The sequence below is a fragment of the Gopherus evgoodei genome, chromosome 24, assembly GCF_007399415.2.
Source record: "Gopherus evgoodei ecotype Sinaloan lineage chromosome 24, rGopEvg1_v1.p, whole genome shotgun sequence".
Classification (NCBI taxonomy): Eukaryota; Metazoa; Chordata; order Testudines; family Testudinidae; genus Gopherus; species Gopherus evgoodei.
Window position 1 is genome coordinate 238,083 of NC_044345.1, and position 16,356 is coordinate 254,438.

Sequence of the window (16,356 nt, forward strand, 5' to 3'; positions counted from 1 at the left end):
GTGGGGCACGGCAGGGTGAGATCAGCCCCCAGGCCGAGGGGCCAGCTGGGCACTGGGGCAGGGCAAGCGAGGGGCCAGCTGGGGCAGTGGGGCCCGGCCAGGTGAGGGGCCAGCCAGGGCAGTGGGGCACAGCAGGGTGAGATCAGCCCCCAAGCTGAGCGGCGAGCTGGGCAATGGGGCAAGTCGGGACAATGGGGCACAGCGGGGTGTGATCAGCCCCCAGGCCGAGGGGCCAGCTGGGGCAGTGGGGCCTGGCGGGGTGAGGGGCCAGCTGGGGCAGTGGGGCATGGCGGGGTGAGATCAGCCCCTAAGACGAGCGGCCAGCTGGGCACTGGGACAGGGCAAGTGAGGGGCCAGCCAGGGCAGTGGGGCCCGGCCAGGTGAGGGGCCAGCCAGGGCAGTGGGGCACAGCAGGGTGAGATCAGCCCCCAAGCTGAGCGGCGAGCTGGGCAATGGGGCAATGGGGCACGGCAGGGTGTGATCAGCCCCCAGGCCGAGGGACCAGCTGGGGCAGTGGGGCCCGGCGGGGTTAGGGGCCAGCCAGGGCAGTGGGGCACGGCAGGGTGAGATCAGCCCCGAAGCCGAGGGGCCAGCTGGGGCAGTGGGGCCCGGCGGGGTGAGGGGCCAGCTGGGGCAGTGGGGCACGGCAGGGTGAGATCAGCCCCCAGGCCGAGGGGCCAGCTGGGCACTGGGGCAGGGCAAGCGAGGGGCCAGCTGGGGCAGTCTGGCACAGCAGGGTGAGATCAGCCCCCAAGCCGAGCGGCCAGCTGGGCACTGGGGCAAGTCGAGACAATGGGGCACAGCGGGCTGTGATCAGCCCCCAGGCCGAGGGGCCAGCTGGGGCAGTGGGGCCTGGCGGGGTGAGGGGCCAGCTGGGGCAGTGGGGCATGGCGGGGTGAGATCAGCCCCTAAGACGAGCGGCCAGCTGGGCACTGGGACAGGGCAAGTGAGGGGCCAGCCAGGGCAGTGGGGCCCGGCCAGGTGAGGGGCCAGCCAGGGCAGTGGGGCACAGCAGGGTGAGATCAGCCCCCAAGCTGAGCGGCGAGCTGGGCAATGGGGCAAGCTGGGGCAATGGGGCACGGCAGGGTGTGATCAGCCCCCAGGCCGAGGGACCAGCTGGGGCAGTGGGGCCCGGCGGGGTGAGGGGCCAGCCAGGGCAGTGGGGCACGGCAGGGTGAGATCAGCCCCGAAGCCGAGGGGCCAGCTGGGGCAGTGGGGCCGGCGGGGTGAGGGGCCAGCTGGGGCAGTGGGGCATGGCAGGGTGAGATCAGCCCCCAAGCCGAGGGGTCAGCTGGGCACTTGGGCAAGCCGGGGCAATGGGGCACAGCAGGGTGTGATCAGCCCCCAGGCCGAGGGGCCAGCTGGGGCAGTGGGGCACAGCAGGGTGAGATCAGCCCTGAAGCCGAGGGGCCAGCCACGCACTGGGGCACAGCGGAGTGAGATCAGACCGCAGGGGCCAGCCAGGGCAGTGGGGCATGGCGGGGTGAGGGGCCAGCTGGGGCATGGGGGGGTGAGATCAGCCCCCAAGCAGGGCGGCCAGCTGGGCACTGGGGCACAGCGGGGTGTGATCAGCCCCCAGACCAAGGGGCCAGCTCAGGCAGTGGGGCACGGTAGTGTGAGATCAGTCCCCAGACAGAGAGGCCAGGTGGCAGGGTCTTGGGGCATAGTGCAAGCGGAGCAGGCCGGGGCCCCTTTTGAGCATGGGCCTGGTTCTATGCAGCCACTGGGGCCATTGTAAACCTTCCACTGGACAGCCCCACCTGGCCTGAGACTTCCCCTCCCCACCAGGGCACTTATAGAGCCAGCCCCATGACACCTCTGCCAGCCCCACCTGGCCTGAGATGTCTCCTCCCCCCGGAGCTGCCGCTACCTGCCAGCACCACAGAAAATGCAGCCAGGAGAGTGAACAGCTAGAGACTGCCCACAAGCCCGTCACTCATTCAACTTCAGACAGCACAGATCGGCACCACATTCCATTTATTGTTGGTGCAGGGTCATCACAGCTTCTCCTAGAGAAACCCTGATAGGGTCAGGTGCAGAAGCCCCACCCCAACCCTGTTCTTTCCCCCTCTATCCCTTCAGCCTCTCCTTGGCTGGTGCAGAGTTCACCTCCTCACCCAGCTTTTCCACAGTCTTTCCTTGTCAGGGCTGGGAAAGAGAGCCCAGCTCTTTCTGCCTAGCGAAGTAGCCAAGGGGGCATATGATAGAGCGGCAAGAAGGACTGGTTATCTTATGATTAAAAGGCAGCAGTGGCTGCCAGCAAAGATGCCTTAGTATCAGAGATAAGCAGAGATCCGTTCCATCTGCCAGGGGTTGGAGTTGCTGAGAAACAGCAGTTCCTTTCTCCCTTCTTCTGTACTGGCTGAAACAAAGAGAGAAAAGGAACCCTGTCAATACCACACCAGCAACAAGTTCTTCAGTTGTGTTAGGATTTCAGTGTACTGACCCTTAAAGCTTTATTATAAACTCATAGATTCCAAGGCCAGAAGGGACCACTGTGATCACTGATGCACTGTATAACACAACCCCATCCAACTTCCCCACATGAATTCCTATAGCATCTTTTTTAAAAACATCCCATCTTCATTTTTAAATGGTCAGTTATGGAGGCTCAACCCCAACCATCAGGACAGTGTTTCAAATTATCCTCACTATCCAATATTTGCTCCTCGTAGCTGGATTGAATTTGCCTCGCTTCTACTTCTAGTCATTCGACCATGTTAACTTTTCTCTGCCAAGATTGAAGAGTCCATTATCAAATATCACAGACTAATCAAGTCACTTCTTAACCTTCTCTTTCATAATCTAAATAGATCGAGCACCTAGAGTCTATCATCATAAGTCACATTTTGTAATCTTTTAATTGTTCTCAAGGCCCTTCTCTGAATCCTCTCCAATTCATCAACGTCCTTGAACTGTAGACAGCAGAACTGGACGCAATAGTCCAGCAGTGGTTGCAGAAGTGCCAAATACAGAGGTAAAATAACACTGCTACTCCCACTTGAGAGCCCCCTCTTTATGTAATCAAGGATTGTACTGGCCCTGTTACCCACAGCATCACAATGTGAGCAAATGTTCGTCTGACTATCCACCACAACGCCCAAATCTTTTTCGGTCACTGCTTTCTAAGATTGAGTCCTCCATCCTGAAAGAATAGCCTACATTCTTTGTTGCTAGATGCATACATTTAGCCATCTTCAAAACACACAGTTGGTTTGCACCTAGTTTACCAATTGATCTAGATATGTCAGCAACCTGTTACATACCCTTGCTGCCCCCATCACTCCCACTCACTTAGTCCTAATAGTTACCAATTGGCTTAAAACCTGAAGCAGGAGGTTTTATATCCCTTCCAAAATTTGGCAACATTAACTATAACAAGAATATCCAAAAGTTATCAATGTTCAATCCCTCTTTGACTCTTGCTAATTCTTGAATTCCACAGCCAGTTCTGAATTTGTCACCCTTCACTTTTACTGAAATAGCCCATGTTATGAAACAAGAAGAACAGAAGCTCCCACTCTACCTTTCACTGTTTTTTAAAACTACACCCCTTCTTATTTATCTCCTTTCTAAGATAAGTGATCCCAATCTTTTAAATCTGCCTCATACAAGAGTTTTTCCAGGCCCCTGATAATTCATTATCCTTCTCTCAAAACCATCTAATTCTACAATATCCTTTTCGTGTTGGGATGATTAGTACTGCTCACAGTATTCCAGAAGAGACAAACCACTGACTTATGACATTTTCTGTATTATTCTTCATCCTATTCCTTATGCATTGTAACAGTTTGCTTTTTTGAGCACAGCAGCAGTTAGCCAAGATCTTCATTAACCACTCCACAATGGTGTCCAGGTTTTTTTTGAGTTTATACTGTTAATTCAAAATGCTGAGGGTATCTGAGTAGTTCAACATTCTACCTGCTGTAACTTATGTTCCTGTTTATTGGCTTCATTAGGGTTAGATTTCCAAGTTTTGAACCTTGTTGTAGCAGTGTTGGTCTCGGGTGTGGGGGAGGGGGAAAGGCTAGGTGGAGTTGGGGCAGCAGGGCGCGGGTGGTGGGATAGGCCGGGTGGAGTCGAGGCAGCAGGGTGCGGGGGAGGGGGAAAGGCCGGGCGGAGTTGGGGCAGGGGGTGCAGGCGGGGAAAGGCTGGGCAGAGTCGTGTTAGGGGGGCGCAGGCAGGGATAGGCTGGGCGGAGTCGGGGCAGGGCGCACAGGCAGGGACAGGCCGGTTGGGTTAGGGGGCGCAGACGGGGAAAGACCGGGTGGAGTCAAATTAGGGGGGCGCAGGCAGGGAAAGGCCGGGCGGAGTCGGGGCAAGGGGGCTCAGGCGGGAAAAGGCCAGGCGGAGTCAGGGCAAGGGGGCTCAGGCGGGAAAAGGCCAGGCGGAGTCAGGGCAGGGGGCGCAGGCAGGGATAGGCTGGGCGGAGTCGGGTTAGGGGAGCGAAGGCAGGGAATGGCCGGGCAGAGTCGGGTTAGGTGGCTCAGGTGGGGAAAGGCTGGGCGAAGTTGGGTTAGGGGGGCGCAGGCGGGGAAAGGCCGGGCGAAGTCGGCTTAGGTGGGGCACAGGCAGGGAGGGATAGGCTGGGCGGAGTCGGGTTGGGGGGCGCAGGCGGGGAAAGGCCGGGCGGAGTCGAGGTAGAGGGGTGCAGGTGGGCACAGGCCTGGCGGATTCGAATTAGGGGGGCATAGGCGGGAGAATGGCCAGGCGGAGTTGGGGCAGGGGGCACAGGCGGGGATAGGCCCTGCGCAGGCGGGGCAGGGGAGCGCAGGTGTGGATAGGCCTCTGCAATGTAAGGTCTTCAAATCACAATTTGAAGACTTCAGTAACTCAGACACAGGTTAGGGGTTTGTTACAGAAGTGGATGGGTAGGATTCTGTGGCCTGCTTTGTGCAGGAGGTCAGACTAGATGATCATATTGGTCCCTTCTGACCCTAAAGTCTGTGAGTCTATGAGGTGAAGGGAAGGTGGTTCAATAAAGGATTTTACCTCACTCACTTTGTGTGTCTAAGTTTTCAACCTTATCATTGAGCCACACTGGTTTATTTCAGGCTTTATATGGTTTTAAGTAGCATCCATGTCATATCTAAGGATTCCACTTTCTTTGCTTTTGACTTTAGGACCTTTTGTCTGGTTTCCTCACTTTAATGCAATCTCCCTTTTTAAAGTTTAGTGTAGCTGTGTTACTTTGTTATCCTACATCCCCATAGGATGTTGAACCTAATTATGGTATTATGATCATTATTATTTAGTGGCTCAGCAACTGTCATTCTTACACCGAAGCATTAAGTAGTAAGTTGAGAATAGCCTTTCCTCTTCTGTGGTCAAGAAATAACTCTGCTAGGAACACTTTAAATGATGAGAAATTGATTCTCTAAACTTGGTGCTGTTATGCCATGTGGCAAGTGTATATGTGGGTAACTAATGTCTCCCAATATCATCATTATAATATTAGATTTGCTGCCTCTTCTCTCCCTCAGCATTATGCACTCAATATACTTTTCTAAATCTAGAGAGCTATAGTATTGCACTACTAGTGTATCTGTATTCTTACCTCAAAATATATCCACAAAGCTCTTGTGAAAGAAATTGGAACATACATCTCAATGGCATCCTGATCAGCCTCAAATGCAAGATCACCTCTACATGTAGATTTAACTATACACTGTATAGAAATGGTTCGATATAATTGCTTGAGAATGTTGAAATGTTTAAGCACGTCTCTAAAAAAGGAATGTACATTGCAAGATACTGCAATGCTATTTTCTAATTAATTATAACCCATAAAAGATTACCTTCATTTCAGGATCTAAATATGACCTTTTAAAAAAAATCCATTGGGAAAAGAAGGTTTGTGTTTGATGAAATATGCCTTTCTTTATGCTTGGTGATAATGCATATGTTTATTATGAGGGCATCATAAGATCTAGATTGTCCCTACTCCTTTAAATTCTTGGATTTTATAAATACAATAGGTAGCTTTACTGTTAGCACTTAGCTTTAAAAACGAGAAGTTTCTTGGTTTGGGTTAACAGCTGGAATAATGGTATGAAGGGCACAGAGCTCACCTTTCTCTGTGGTGGAGATGGAAGTTGAAAGTACTGCAGTATATGCAGCTGTCTTCATTCCGTCACATGGGAGGGGGACAGAACTCACCTCTCTCATGTTGAAGCCACTTGCGGTCAAGGTAATACTGATAACAGCTCTCAAACTCTCGCTGACTGTAATTGGAAACCTGGATGGGAATGAAGGGATCCAGTGTGTCGAAACCTTCCTGGAAGGGAAAAGTGAAACTGAGGCAGACAGAGGGAAAGGTCTGAGCTGCGGAGAGATAAGGCACAGCCTAGCCATGAGCAAGCTTAAGTAGAACTGCTTAAAAAAAGAATAGCTCTATGGTTCATGTAACCCAGGAAGGCAACTAAAATGCAGAGATTAAGTGAACTCTGAAATACGCCAGTTATTTGTGCAGAAACAGGCTAATGAAAGAGCAAAAAGCTGAGAATGAGAAGTCAAAAAGCAGGAGCACTGGGGCAGACTCGGCTGGACAACCTGTTTCACCATGTTCAAAGGCAAGTTCCCCCCATCCCTTTCACACAGGCCAAGCTGAAGAATAAGACTATGATGAAGTTAGATAAAGAGTTTAAGGAACATTTTGAAAGATATAGAGGTTGGTAGCCACATGGTAATAGGACCATCCTAACCCATACCAAAGTACGCAGTTGCGTAGGACACCAGGAAATTTGGGGCACCAAATTTCCTGGTGCCCTGCGCAGCTGCGTGCTGCTCCAGCCCCTGCTCCAGCTCTTCCCCAGGGCCTCCGCCCCTGCTCCACCTTGTCCCACCCCAGCCCTGCCCTCACTCCCCTGAGGCACCCTGCACTCACCGGTAAGTAGAGCGACCTGGCCCCAGTCTGCTCCGCTCCTCTGGCTCCCAGCCACACCGCCGGCAAGTGCTGGGGGGCAGTTCCCCCCCCCCCAAGTCTGGGAGCCAGGGGAGCAGAGCAGCCTGGGGCCGGGTCACTCCACTTCTCGCAGGAAGTGGCCAGCCCCACTTCCCCTTGGAGCTAGCGCCCTCCCCCACCACATGGAGGCTTGGGGCGGGGCCCCACACAGCCCCACCCACAGTGTCCTTGGGCCCCACACAGCACCCCCACAGGGGGGCTGCGTAGGGCACCAAAATAGCTAGGGACAGCCCTGAGGGAGACTAAGCCAAGCATAAGAGACAGCATGCAAGAATGACTAAACAGAGCAAGACTGATTCAGTCCATCGTATCTACTGAGGAGGTAGGTCTCAAACCAGTATTATTATTTCCATTGCTTTACATGTATCAATGCAGAGGAAGCCAGAGGCCATAACTCACCTTTCCCAGCAACTCATGGGGCAAATAAGCGGAACGTGGTTTGAAGAGAGAGCCTGTCTGGCTAAGAGTGGTCACAATGGCACCTCCATTCTGAAACACAGAGCTGTATTAGAAGGAGCCTTAGATACAGGACAGATACCTCACCTGTCTAGAATCATTAACTGTCTTCTGTGATATCCTGCATTTTCCTTCTGGATCCTGTAATTACCTTTAGTCCCAGCTTCTCCTAGACAATGTGTGGAACAGAGCAGAAGTACTGGCTGTGAAGAGCACCCAACTACTCTAGTTCCAGCAGGATGCAGGGCAGAAAGCAAGGAAGCAGCACTGGTTCTTGGGCAGCTCTTCCCAGGAGACAGTGCTGAAGGGAATGGGACTGATTACAGAGACTTCAGGATGGGAGTGAAGTAGTTATAGGATCTCCACACTACCTCTATTGGGAGAAGCTGGAACTGAAATAGCTTTTTCACTAGGTGGCACTGTACAGAATCTGAGAAGAGGCTATGATGCAGTGGTCCCCAACCTTTTTGTGGCCAGTAGCACATTCATGTTTTCAGAAGAGTGTGGCGGGCACCAACAATTACTCACATACAGGGCCGGCTCCAGTCACCAGTGGAGCAAGGACGTGCCTGGGACAGCACATGCTATGGGGCGGCATTCCTCCCATTCTGCAGAGTCAGAGCGGTTTGTTTTGGTTTTGTGTTTTGGGGTTTTTTGGTGCCAGTTCTGGGCAATGCAGAGAGAAGCCGGGAGGACAGAGAACACTGGCGCCCACAGCCTGCAGCCCCAGAGTTCTCTGTCCCCAGCAGGCATGGTGCCGCGGCTTCTCTCCCCTGCTGGGCACTTGGCGGGCGCCATGGTGCCCACACGCACTACGTTGGGGACCAATGCTATGATGGCTTCCCAGTCATTCCAGGCCTGGCCATTATGACCAGACATTCAGCACAAAATAAAAAGCAATCTGGAGGCGATAAAGCAGGGGTGGGCAAACTACGGCCCACAAGCTGTTTTAAGCCAGCCCATGAGCTGCACCACACGGCTTGGCCCTGCTCTGGCCAGGATGCTGGGTTGGGGGCCGCACCATGTGGCTCAGCCCTGCTCCAGCACTCCTGTGGGCTGCAGGGTCAGGACCGCACGACGCAGCTCCAAGAAGTTGTGGCATGGCCCTGCTCTGGATCCTACACACTCCAATGGGAGCTGCAGGGGCGGTGCCTGCAGATGGCGCAGTGTGCAGAGCCACCTGGGTGCACCTTTGCGTAGGAGCCAGAGAAGGGACATGCCACTGCTTTTGGGAGCCGCTTACTCTGAGCCTGCATCCCCTGAGCCATGCCCCAATCCCCTGCCCCAGCCCTGATCCCCCTCCCACTTTCCAGATCCCTCAATCCCAGCCTGGAGCACCCTCCTGCACCCCAAACCTCTCATCCTCAGCCCACCCCAGAGCCCACACCCCCAGACAGAACCCTGCCCCGATCCCCCTCCCACTTTCCAAACCTCTTCAGTCCCAGCCCACAGCACCCTGCTACATCCCAAACTCATCTCCAGCCCCACCCCAGAGCTCGCACCCCAACCCCTATTTGGTGAGAATTTATGGCCTGCCATACAATTTTTATTCCCCAATGTGGCTCTCGGGCCAAAAAGTTTGCCCACCCCTGCAATAAAGTGAGGCTTCCGTTATGCAGTCAAGGTTGTTTAAAAAGCTTTCAACTGAAACATCTTTCCACCACATTCTTTAAAAGCTTTTCCTGTAATACAACTGTCAGTGAAAGGAAGAAATGGAATAAGTGTAAAACTACTAATCAGAGGTAACTCCCCCAAGTCACACAGCTCTGTAAATTCCCAACAGGAAGCCCCTCAGAAGGTCTCAGCTCTGGACGTCAGCATTTAGCTCTGAACATTGTGCAATGACTTGCCAGCAAGCCCACATATGCACTCACCCAGTCATTCACCACCATCTTCCTCAGATTGTGGACTAGCGTCAGTTCCTCTGGAGATACCTAATGATGACAGAATGTCGGTGATTTCTCCAGCCAGCTGTACCTGTCTCCCAGTTCCTCTCCCACCCATGAGGTTCCTTTGGATGCTTAAACAAGTAAAAAAAACAGAGCACAACAGTTTAACAGTGGCTGCAGTGCAAGAACTATTTGGAGCTTCCTTCAGAGATGCCATTGAGATTTTTAGGGGCTGTCCGAAACACAAAGCATGCACGGGACGAAGGCAGAAGCTTTTCCATAGGCAGCCACCTGCCATGAGATCAGTTTCTGGGAATGGGATACTGGTAAGATGATCCATTCCATGCCATACAGGCACTACTAAATTTGAATTCGTTAGCCACATGGCAAACATAACCTGAATTCATTTGATTAAGGCGATTATGTCACCCTTCTATGGGAAAATCTACAACTGAGCAAAATATTCCACCTATCAAGAACCTCAAAGAGCAGTTCTGGTGTCTCAACAGACTAACACTATTATTTACTCTTAACCCTTCTCAACTCAGGACTTCGACTTGCTTTCCCTCTCTGTAGGCCTGGCATCATCCTTGATATCAGTCTCTTCTTCCACATCTCCTGTGTCTGCAGATCTAGTCATGTGCTAGACCTACCCCAGGCCCTACTCCCTTCTCACCTGGACTATTAAAATTCTTAACGTAAGAACATCCATACCAAAGGTTCATCTAGCCCAGTATCTTGTCTTCTGACAGCGACCAATGCCAGATGCTTCAGAGGGAATGAACAGGGCAATTATCAAGTTATCCATCTCTGGTTGTCCAGTCACAGGTTTAGGGATATCTGCAGCATGGGGTTGCATTACTGACCATCTTGGCTAATAGCCATGGATGGACTTATCTTCCATAAACTTTTTTAATTCTTTTCTTAACCCAGTTATACTTTTGGCCTTTACAACATTCCCTGGCAATGAGTTCCATACGTTGACTGTGCATTATGTGAAGAAGTTTGTTTTAAATTTGCTGCCTATTGATTTCATTGGGTGACTCCAATTCTTGTGCTAAGTGAAGAGGTAAATACCACGTCCCTATTAACTTTCTCCACACCATTCATGATTTTATAGATCTCTATCATATCGTCACCCACCTTACTTATTTCTTTTCTAAGGGTATGGCTACATTTGGAATTTCAAAGCGCTGCCCTGGCAGCGCTGCGGGAGCGCTGCCGCAGCAGCACTTTGAAGTGTGAGTGTAGTCAGAGCGGCAGCGCTGGGAGAGAGCTCTCCGAGCGCTGCATGTAAACCACATCCCTTACGGGTGTAGCGTGCAGCGCTAGGAGCCGTGCTCCCAGCGCTGCTTCCCTGATTACACTGACGTTTTACAACGCTGTATCTTGCAGCGCTCAGGGGGGTGTTTTTTCACACCCCAGTTGCAGCGCTGTAAAGTGTGAGTGTAGCCAAGGCCTAAGATGAACAGTCTCAGTATTTTTAATCTCTCCTTATACCGAAGCTGATCCATATTCCTAATCACCTTTGTTGTCCTTCTTTGTACCTTTTCCAATTCTAATGTAACTTTTTTGAGACGGGGCGACCAGAACTGCAGGCAGTATTCAAGATGTGTGCATACCATGGATTTATATAGTGGCATTAAGATGTTTTCTGTCTTATTATCTATCCTTTTCCTAATGGTTCCGAACATTTTGTTAGTTTTGTTTTTTTAAACTGCCACTGCACACAGAACATGTTTTCAGGGAGTGATCCATGACAATTCCAAGATCTCTTTCTTGAGTGGGAGCAGCTAATTTAGACCCATCATTTTGTATTTATAGTTGGGATTATTTGTTCCAATGTGCATTATTGTGCATTTATCAATTTTGATAAGGCCTCTCCAAATCAATGAGGCTACTCCCGTCCCACCTTCTCCCTCATACTGACCTGGGTTTCTTTGCATTTCAGGATCCAATTCAAAATTGCCCTCCCTGTTTTTGAACCCCTATACAAGGTTACTCTCCTCACATCTCAGCTAGATCCCCCCCCCCGCCCCGCCTTCACACTCTCAGCAGTGTAGGCGTGAGAACTTTTTCCTCTGCAGCACCTTCCACCTGAACCATGCTCCTTGCCTATTTCTGCCTCAGTGACTCTCCAATTCCTTCAAAATCCAGACTGGAAGCCTCTTGTTTGCTTATATCATGTAAATGCCTTCTTCCTTTGCTATTATTTACCACTGTCATATTTAACCTCAAGAATTTTGGAGAAGCAGATTGTATGAAAATAACTATACAAAATAAAGCTGCATATTGGCAAGGGTGTTGAGCCAAATGAATGCTCTCCTGTTCTTGGTTGTGTGAAGTCATTCACTTTCATATTCTGCATTGCAGAATCCTCTGAGTTAGAGAAGCTGGTATATTGTTTATTACTGCTAGAACTTAACAGCCCTGGAAACAATCATCATCCAAAGGTGGAACCAAACCCTCCCCTTAGGTTTCTCCATTTTTGTTAGCCACAAGAAAGGAAGGTAATTTCCTACAGCACTTTTGTCTTTCTTCCTCAACGTTGTCCGTCCCCAGAGAGCATTGATTCCATCTACCGCCACCAGAAGTCTAAATGAACCAAGAGGACACTGCTTCTTTAACTCTTTCAGCACAACCCCCACAGCATCACTGGCATTCTTCACTCGAGTTAAACCCTACAAATGGATGGGTACACAACATTAGCAAAGGGAGAGAATGCAGGCCATGTGCAATCAGGAAGCTTTGACACCAACGTCTCTCTGAGGAGCAGAAAGATGAGACAGGAGAGACCTAAGACTCTGTCCTCCGCTCCCAAAGGGGCAGCGTGGTCTAATAAATAGATTGAGAATAGGGATAGGTGTCAGCAACTCCTGAGTTCTAATCCCAGCCCTGACACAGACTGTGTGTGTGTACTCCTTGAGGGGTCTAGTTCCATGCTTCAGTCTTCCCATTTGCAAGGTGAAGATAACAACCCTTCCAACTTCCCAGGACTAATGCTTGCACAATGCTTTAGAAGCAGTAAATATAGTTCTTCCCATTCCCTTCACTGGGCTTGTAGTGGGGCAAACTGCCCCACTCCCTGTGAGTGTGGGCTGCGACAGGCCAGGGCACCTGTGCAGACAGGGAGCCAATTAAAGAAGGGCTTATTGTGAGCCAATCAGCGCCCAGAGTGGAGACAGCCAATCAGGGCCAGGCTCAGCCCTATAAGAAGGCTGCCCAAGAGGAGAGCAGACAGTCTGTCCCAGGCCTTTGATAGGGGAAGGTCAGTCTCCCAGGGTGGAGACTAGCACCGTGTACAGTGCAGTGCTGGCCGGGCTCCGAGAGGCTAGGGATCTTGAGCCTGTAGCCTGCAGGCCCTGAAAGGAAGGGCCTAGCAGGTGCAAGGGGCCGTACAGGAAGCGGCCCAGGGAAACAGACAGCGGGGGGGAGAGGAGGAGGACAGCAAGGCTGCCACCAGAGGGTCCCTGGGCCGGGACCAAGAGTAGAGGGTGGGCCTGGGTTTCTCCCTTTGCAATACACCCAGCCACTGGCTATAGGGAGCAGCCATGGTACTACACCAGATCCCTGACACAAGGGATTGGATTCAGAGGGCAATTGGACATGTGGCTGGGGTGTAGGAGTGCTGATCACTGACCCCGGAAGGGGGTGCAGATGGACTAAGGGGCACTGCTGGAGGGCAGTGGCCTTGAAGAGGATGCTGCCGAGCAGGGAGCAACGCGAGTCCAGAGACAGCAACTGAGGGCAGAAAGACGGATGGGACACCACCAGGAGGGGGCGCTCCGCCAGACAGAGCTAATTCCCGGAGGCGCCAGGTGGTGAGTCCCAACCCCATTACAGGGCTCATATCTCATTTTCATATTATTGACAGGTTCCAGCAATATCATAGGCAGTTGTCATTCCCTCACCTGTTCCACCACTTCACCCAGTGGTCTGCCCTTCTCAGTGCTTTCCCGTTTGCTCCACATGTATGTCTGTTGTGTTTTTATCTGTGATAAAAGGAGAATTGGGGCAGGAGGTAGGGTAATTGAACACAGCTAGAGAGTGTGAACTGCCAAGCTCCCACTTCAGGGGCAACTCAACAAACCTGGGCAGTAGGAGCCCCCACTCTGCTCCAGAGGTGCTGGGAAAGATAGCTGCAGAAGGGTATTTCTTGGTGCAGCATCCCTCAGTGATATAATGACCAAAATCTCAGATCTCCCCCAGTGATGAGGCCCCTTTGCAAACACAGGGATCTTTAATGCATTTCCAACCCCACTGAAACGTACATCCAAATAAGTTACATGATAACTTATCATTAATCCAATGTGAATGCACATTCACCATCAACCCAGGAAATACTTTTCAAAAAAATGAACAGATCTGTGGACCCCATTCCACTGGAGAGAGATTCCAAGGGAAGGAGCACATCCCCATGAAATTTCCAGAAGAAGCTGTTCCTGTAGGTTTCCCCTGGTTCCTAATCCAGTGGGCTCAATAGAATCTACTGACCTCTTTCAAGAAGTGGTCATTTGAAGTTTTGAAATTCTTAAGCCAGGTAGATGCTTCCAGAGGCTGGTCAAACCGCTCTTTGTTATAGGAGGACTGCATAAGCTCCCTGCAGTTCTTCACCCAGAGGTGAGCTGTGAAGCAGAAACAAAAAGAGACACAATTGTCCTGTTTAGCTAAGAGTAACTGCATGCTTTCTTTCTGGTCCTTTTTCCTCATTCTGTATTCACTAAAGGAAAACCACTATGCCATATAATGAGTATACCCCACCCTTGGGGATATAGCCACACAGCAAACATTCACCAGGATTTCGCCACAACCTCCAAATGTAGCAGGATCCATAACTCAGGGGATCCATACCAGATTGACTAGTTTGTACTGACAGAGCATGAGGGGGTGTGTGTGTGTACGCACGCACGCACAGGGGAAACAACACTATTCAATGCCTCTGTTTTCTTCTCTGTTTTACTCTAACTTTTTATATCCCAATCATGGGAAAACCATGATGAATAAAATTTCCCAGTCTATAATGTCTTCAGCTGCTTTGCCTTCCCTGTAGGTTAGTTACATCACACAAAACATTATGCATTCAGAGGTATCACCAGAGTACTTACCATCTGGAATATGCAGCACCAGCCAGTCCTGTTTTGCACAGTAATGAACAGCATGGCACAGCGTCATAGTTTTCCCCGTTCCCTTCTCCCCATCTCCAGCATAAACCGTCAAGGAAAACCTCAGACGGAGAGTCTCCAGGCTATGGATTTTTTTTTTCCCCCGTGCACACAGAGGGAGATGGGATTCTGACCTCATGTTGGGTGGCATGGGTCAGCCTCCCACCTTCCCCACCAATGCCCTTTCCTCACATAGTTAAGGAAGGTGGGAGGCTGACCCATGCCACCCAACATGAGGTCAGAATCCCATCTCCCTCTGTGTGCAGGAAGCTCAGCTGCTCTTATTTAACTTGCATTCTAGAGCAAGACAAATGAAGAAAGGATACAGATAACATATCGGATAGCTGGGTGGGCAAAGCTGGTGTTTTTCAGATAACCAAGGAGTTCTAGAGCTGGTTTCCGCACCATCAGGCAGCTTTCATTGAACGTCCTCATCTGACAAGAGACAGTATAGGAACAAGGAGCCATATATTAAGCACACATCAGCAGCTCCTACCCTGATTATGTCTGAGTTATACAATAGTCTTTCAGGGCTGCAGTAACACCCGCCCTGACAGAAGTGTCCTGTACTTGTGACACAACCCCTCCAGTTTGTATCATGACCTTCCTTCACCTTTTCTGCCCTGTCTTATTCAGAATCACTTTCCTGATAAGTACCCTACAAACTAGATGATCACAAAGGTTCCTTCTGGCCTTGGAATTTATTAATTGCTTCCACATTAACATGTTACAGAGATTAGTTTAAAATTCATACTTACTAGTAATGCTATAATAGAACTAACCAACTTGAAAATCCCAATCTCATAGGACCTGCCAAGATTGGAACAGACCAATTTATTTTGATTTACAATATATTCAAAAGAGCACCTATCAAGGGCTATAAGCATCTTTGCCAAATAGTAAACAATCTGCTCCCTGTCTGAAGTCCGAAAATTACCAGCTACACTAAACAATACCTCTGCCTGCCTGCCTCCCTAAAGACGGAACTTGCAACATGCCCTCAAGTCCAGTATCCAGTGGCCAATACCCTAAGCTTCAAAGGAAGAAGATAACCACCTCAGTCCTCAAGTCCTCCTGCCTTAACGCTCCTAAGCCAGTTATGCAATGCTGCACATGGTAGGAAACATCTCCTTACAACCCTTGAAGGGATCAGAGGATGTCTTGAGGCCCAAGATATTCATACTCCCTAACCATGCACTCTGCTATGGCAGACTGGAAATTCTGCAATAGCTGCATTTAAATTTTAAAACTAACATTAAAAGAACTAAATATGAAATATGTGCCAAGACAGAAGCCCATTTATTTTCATACTATGGGTGAATTAAATTCAGTAAAAAAACTTCCATTGACTTCAGTGGGGCCAGGATTTTACCCCCAGTTCAATTTTACACAGCTGTGTAGTTTGTTCTTGATGCTTCAGATTTTTCTTTCTTGACAGTGCATAAATGCATATCAGAAGGTTGGGTAACAGAGAAGGGAAGCTTCAGATTTTGGCCACTTAGTGCCATTTGCATCTTTTGGCAGCAGAGAGTGCATGAGAAGCACTTTGGAATTCTGGGCTATACTAGTTTACAGTGGATGTTTGTGTTGTCATTTTTAGGTTTCACAGTCAGCAACTTATTAAGATGCACAGGACAGTTGGCACCTTTCCAAGGTGGTATTTCAGGCAGTTAGCACACTCGGGAAGACAACATTCTTTGGTTACATTTGGTTCCCCTGTCTAAGGATTTCTTCATAACCACAAGTACTGGAAATTATTTTAAATGAACGCTTAAATTCTGGAGCACAATTCTGCAATAAAGGATGACTTGACAGTGAATTCTGCAATCCTGGAGTATATCGGACACTGTTGCAATCTTAATATTATACTAGTAGCTGAAAGTAA

General features: G+C 50.2%; 1 protein-coding gene across 8 annotated transcripts in view; it reads right to left on the bottom strand.

Annotated features, from left to right (window-relative positions):
* Nucleotides 1–1,960: 1,960 nt before the first annotated feature.
* The window catches only part of DAP3 (death associated protein 3), a 31,742-nt gene continuing 17,346 nt past the window's right edge, over nucleotides 1,961–16,356 (bottom strand). For 6 of the 8 annotated variants that reach the window (XM_030541905.1, XM_030541902.1, XM_030541908.1 and 3 more), the window contains 9 exons: nucleotides 14,798–14,906; nucleotides 14,415–14,507; nucleotides 13,804–13,934; nucleotides 13,221–13,301; nucleotides 11,832–11,990; nucleotides 9,295–9,354; nucleotides 7,364–7,453; nucleotides 6,160–6,277; nucleotides 1,961–2,362 (listed from right to left, as the gene is read on the bottom strand). In XM_030541905.1, coding sequence (XP_030397765.1) covers nucleotides 2,277–2,362; nucleotides 6,160–6,277; nucleotides 7,364–7,453; nucleotides 9,295–9,354; nucleotides 11,832–11,990; nucleotides 13,221–13,301; nucleotides 13,804–13,934; nucleotides 14,415–14,507; nucleotides 14,798–14,906 — 927 coding nt within the window. In that variant the 3' untranslated portion in view covers nucleotides 1,961–2,276. The remainder of the gene's footprint in view (nucleotides 2,363–6,159; nucleotides 6,278–7,363; nucleotides 7,454–9,294; nucleotides 9,355–11,831; nucleotides 11,991–13,220; nucleotides 13,302–13,803; nucleotides 13,935–14,414; nucleotides 14,508–14,797; nucleotides 14,907–16,356) is intronic. The other 2 variants (XM_030541903.1, XM_030541907.1) reach the window with 2 other exon arrangements.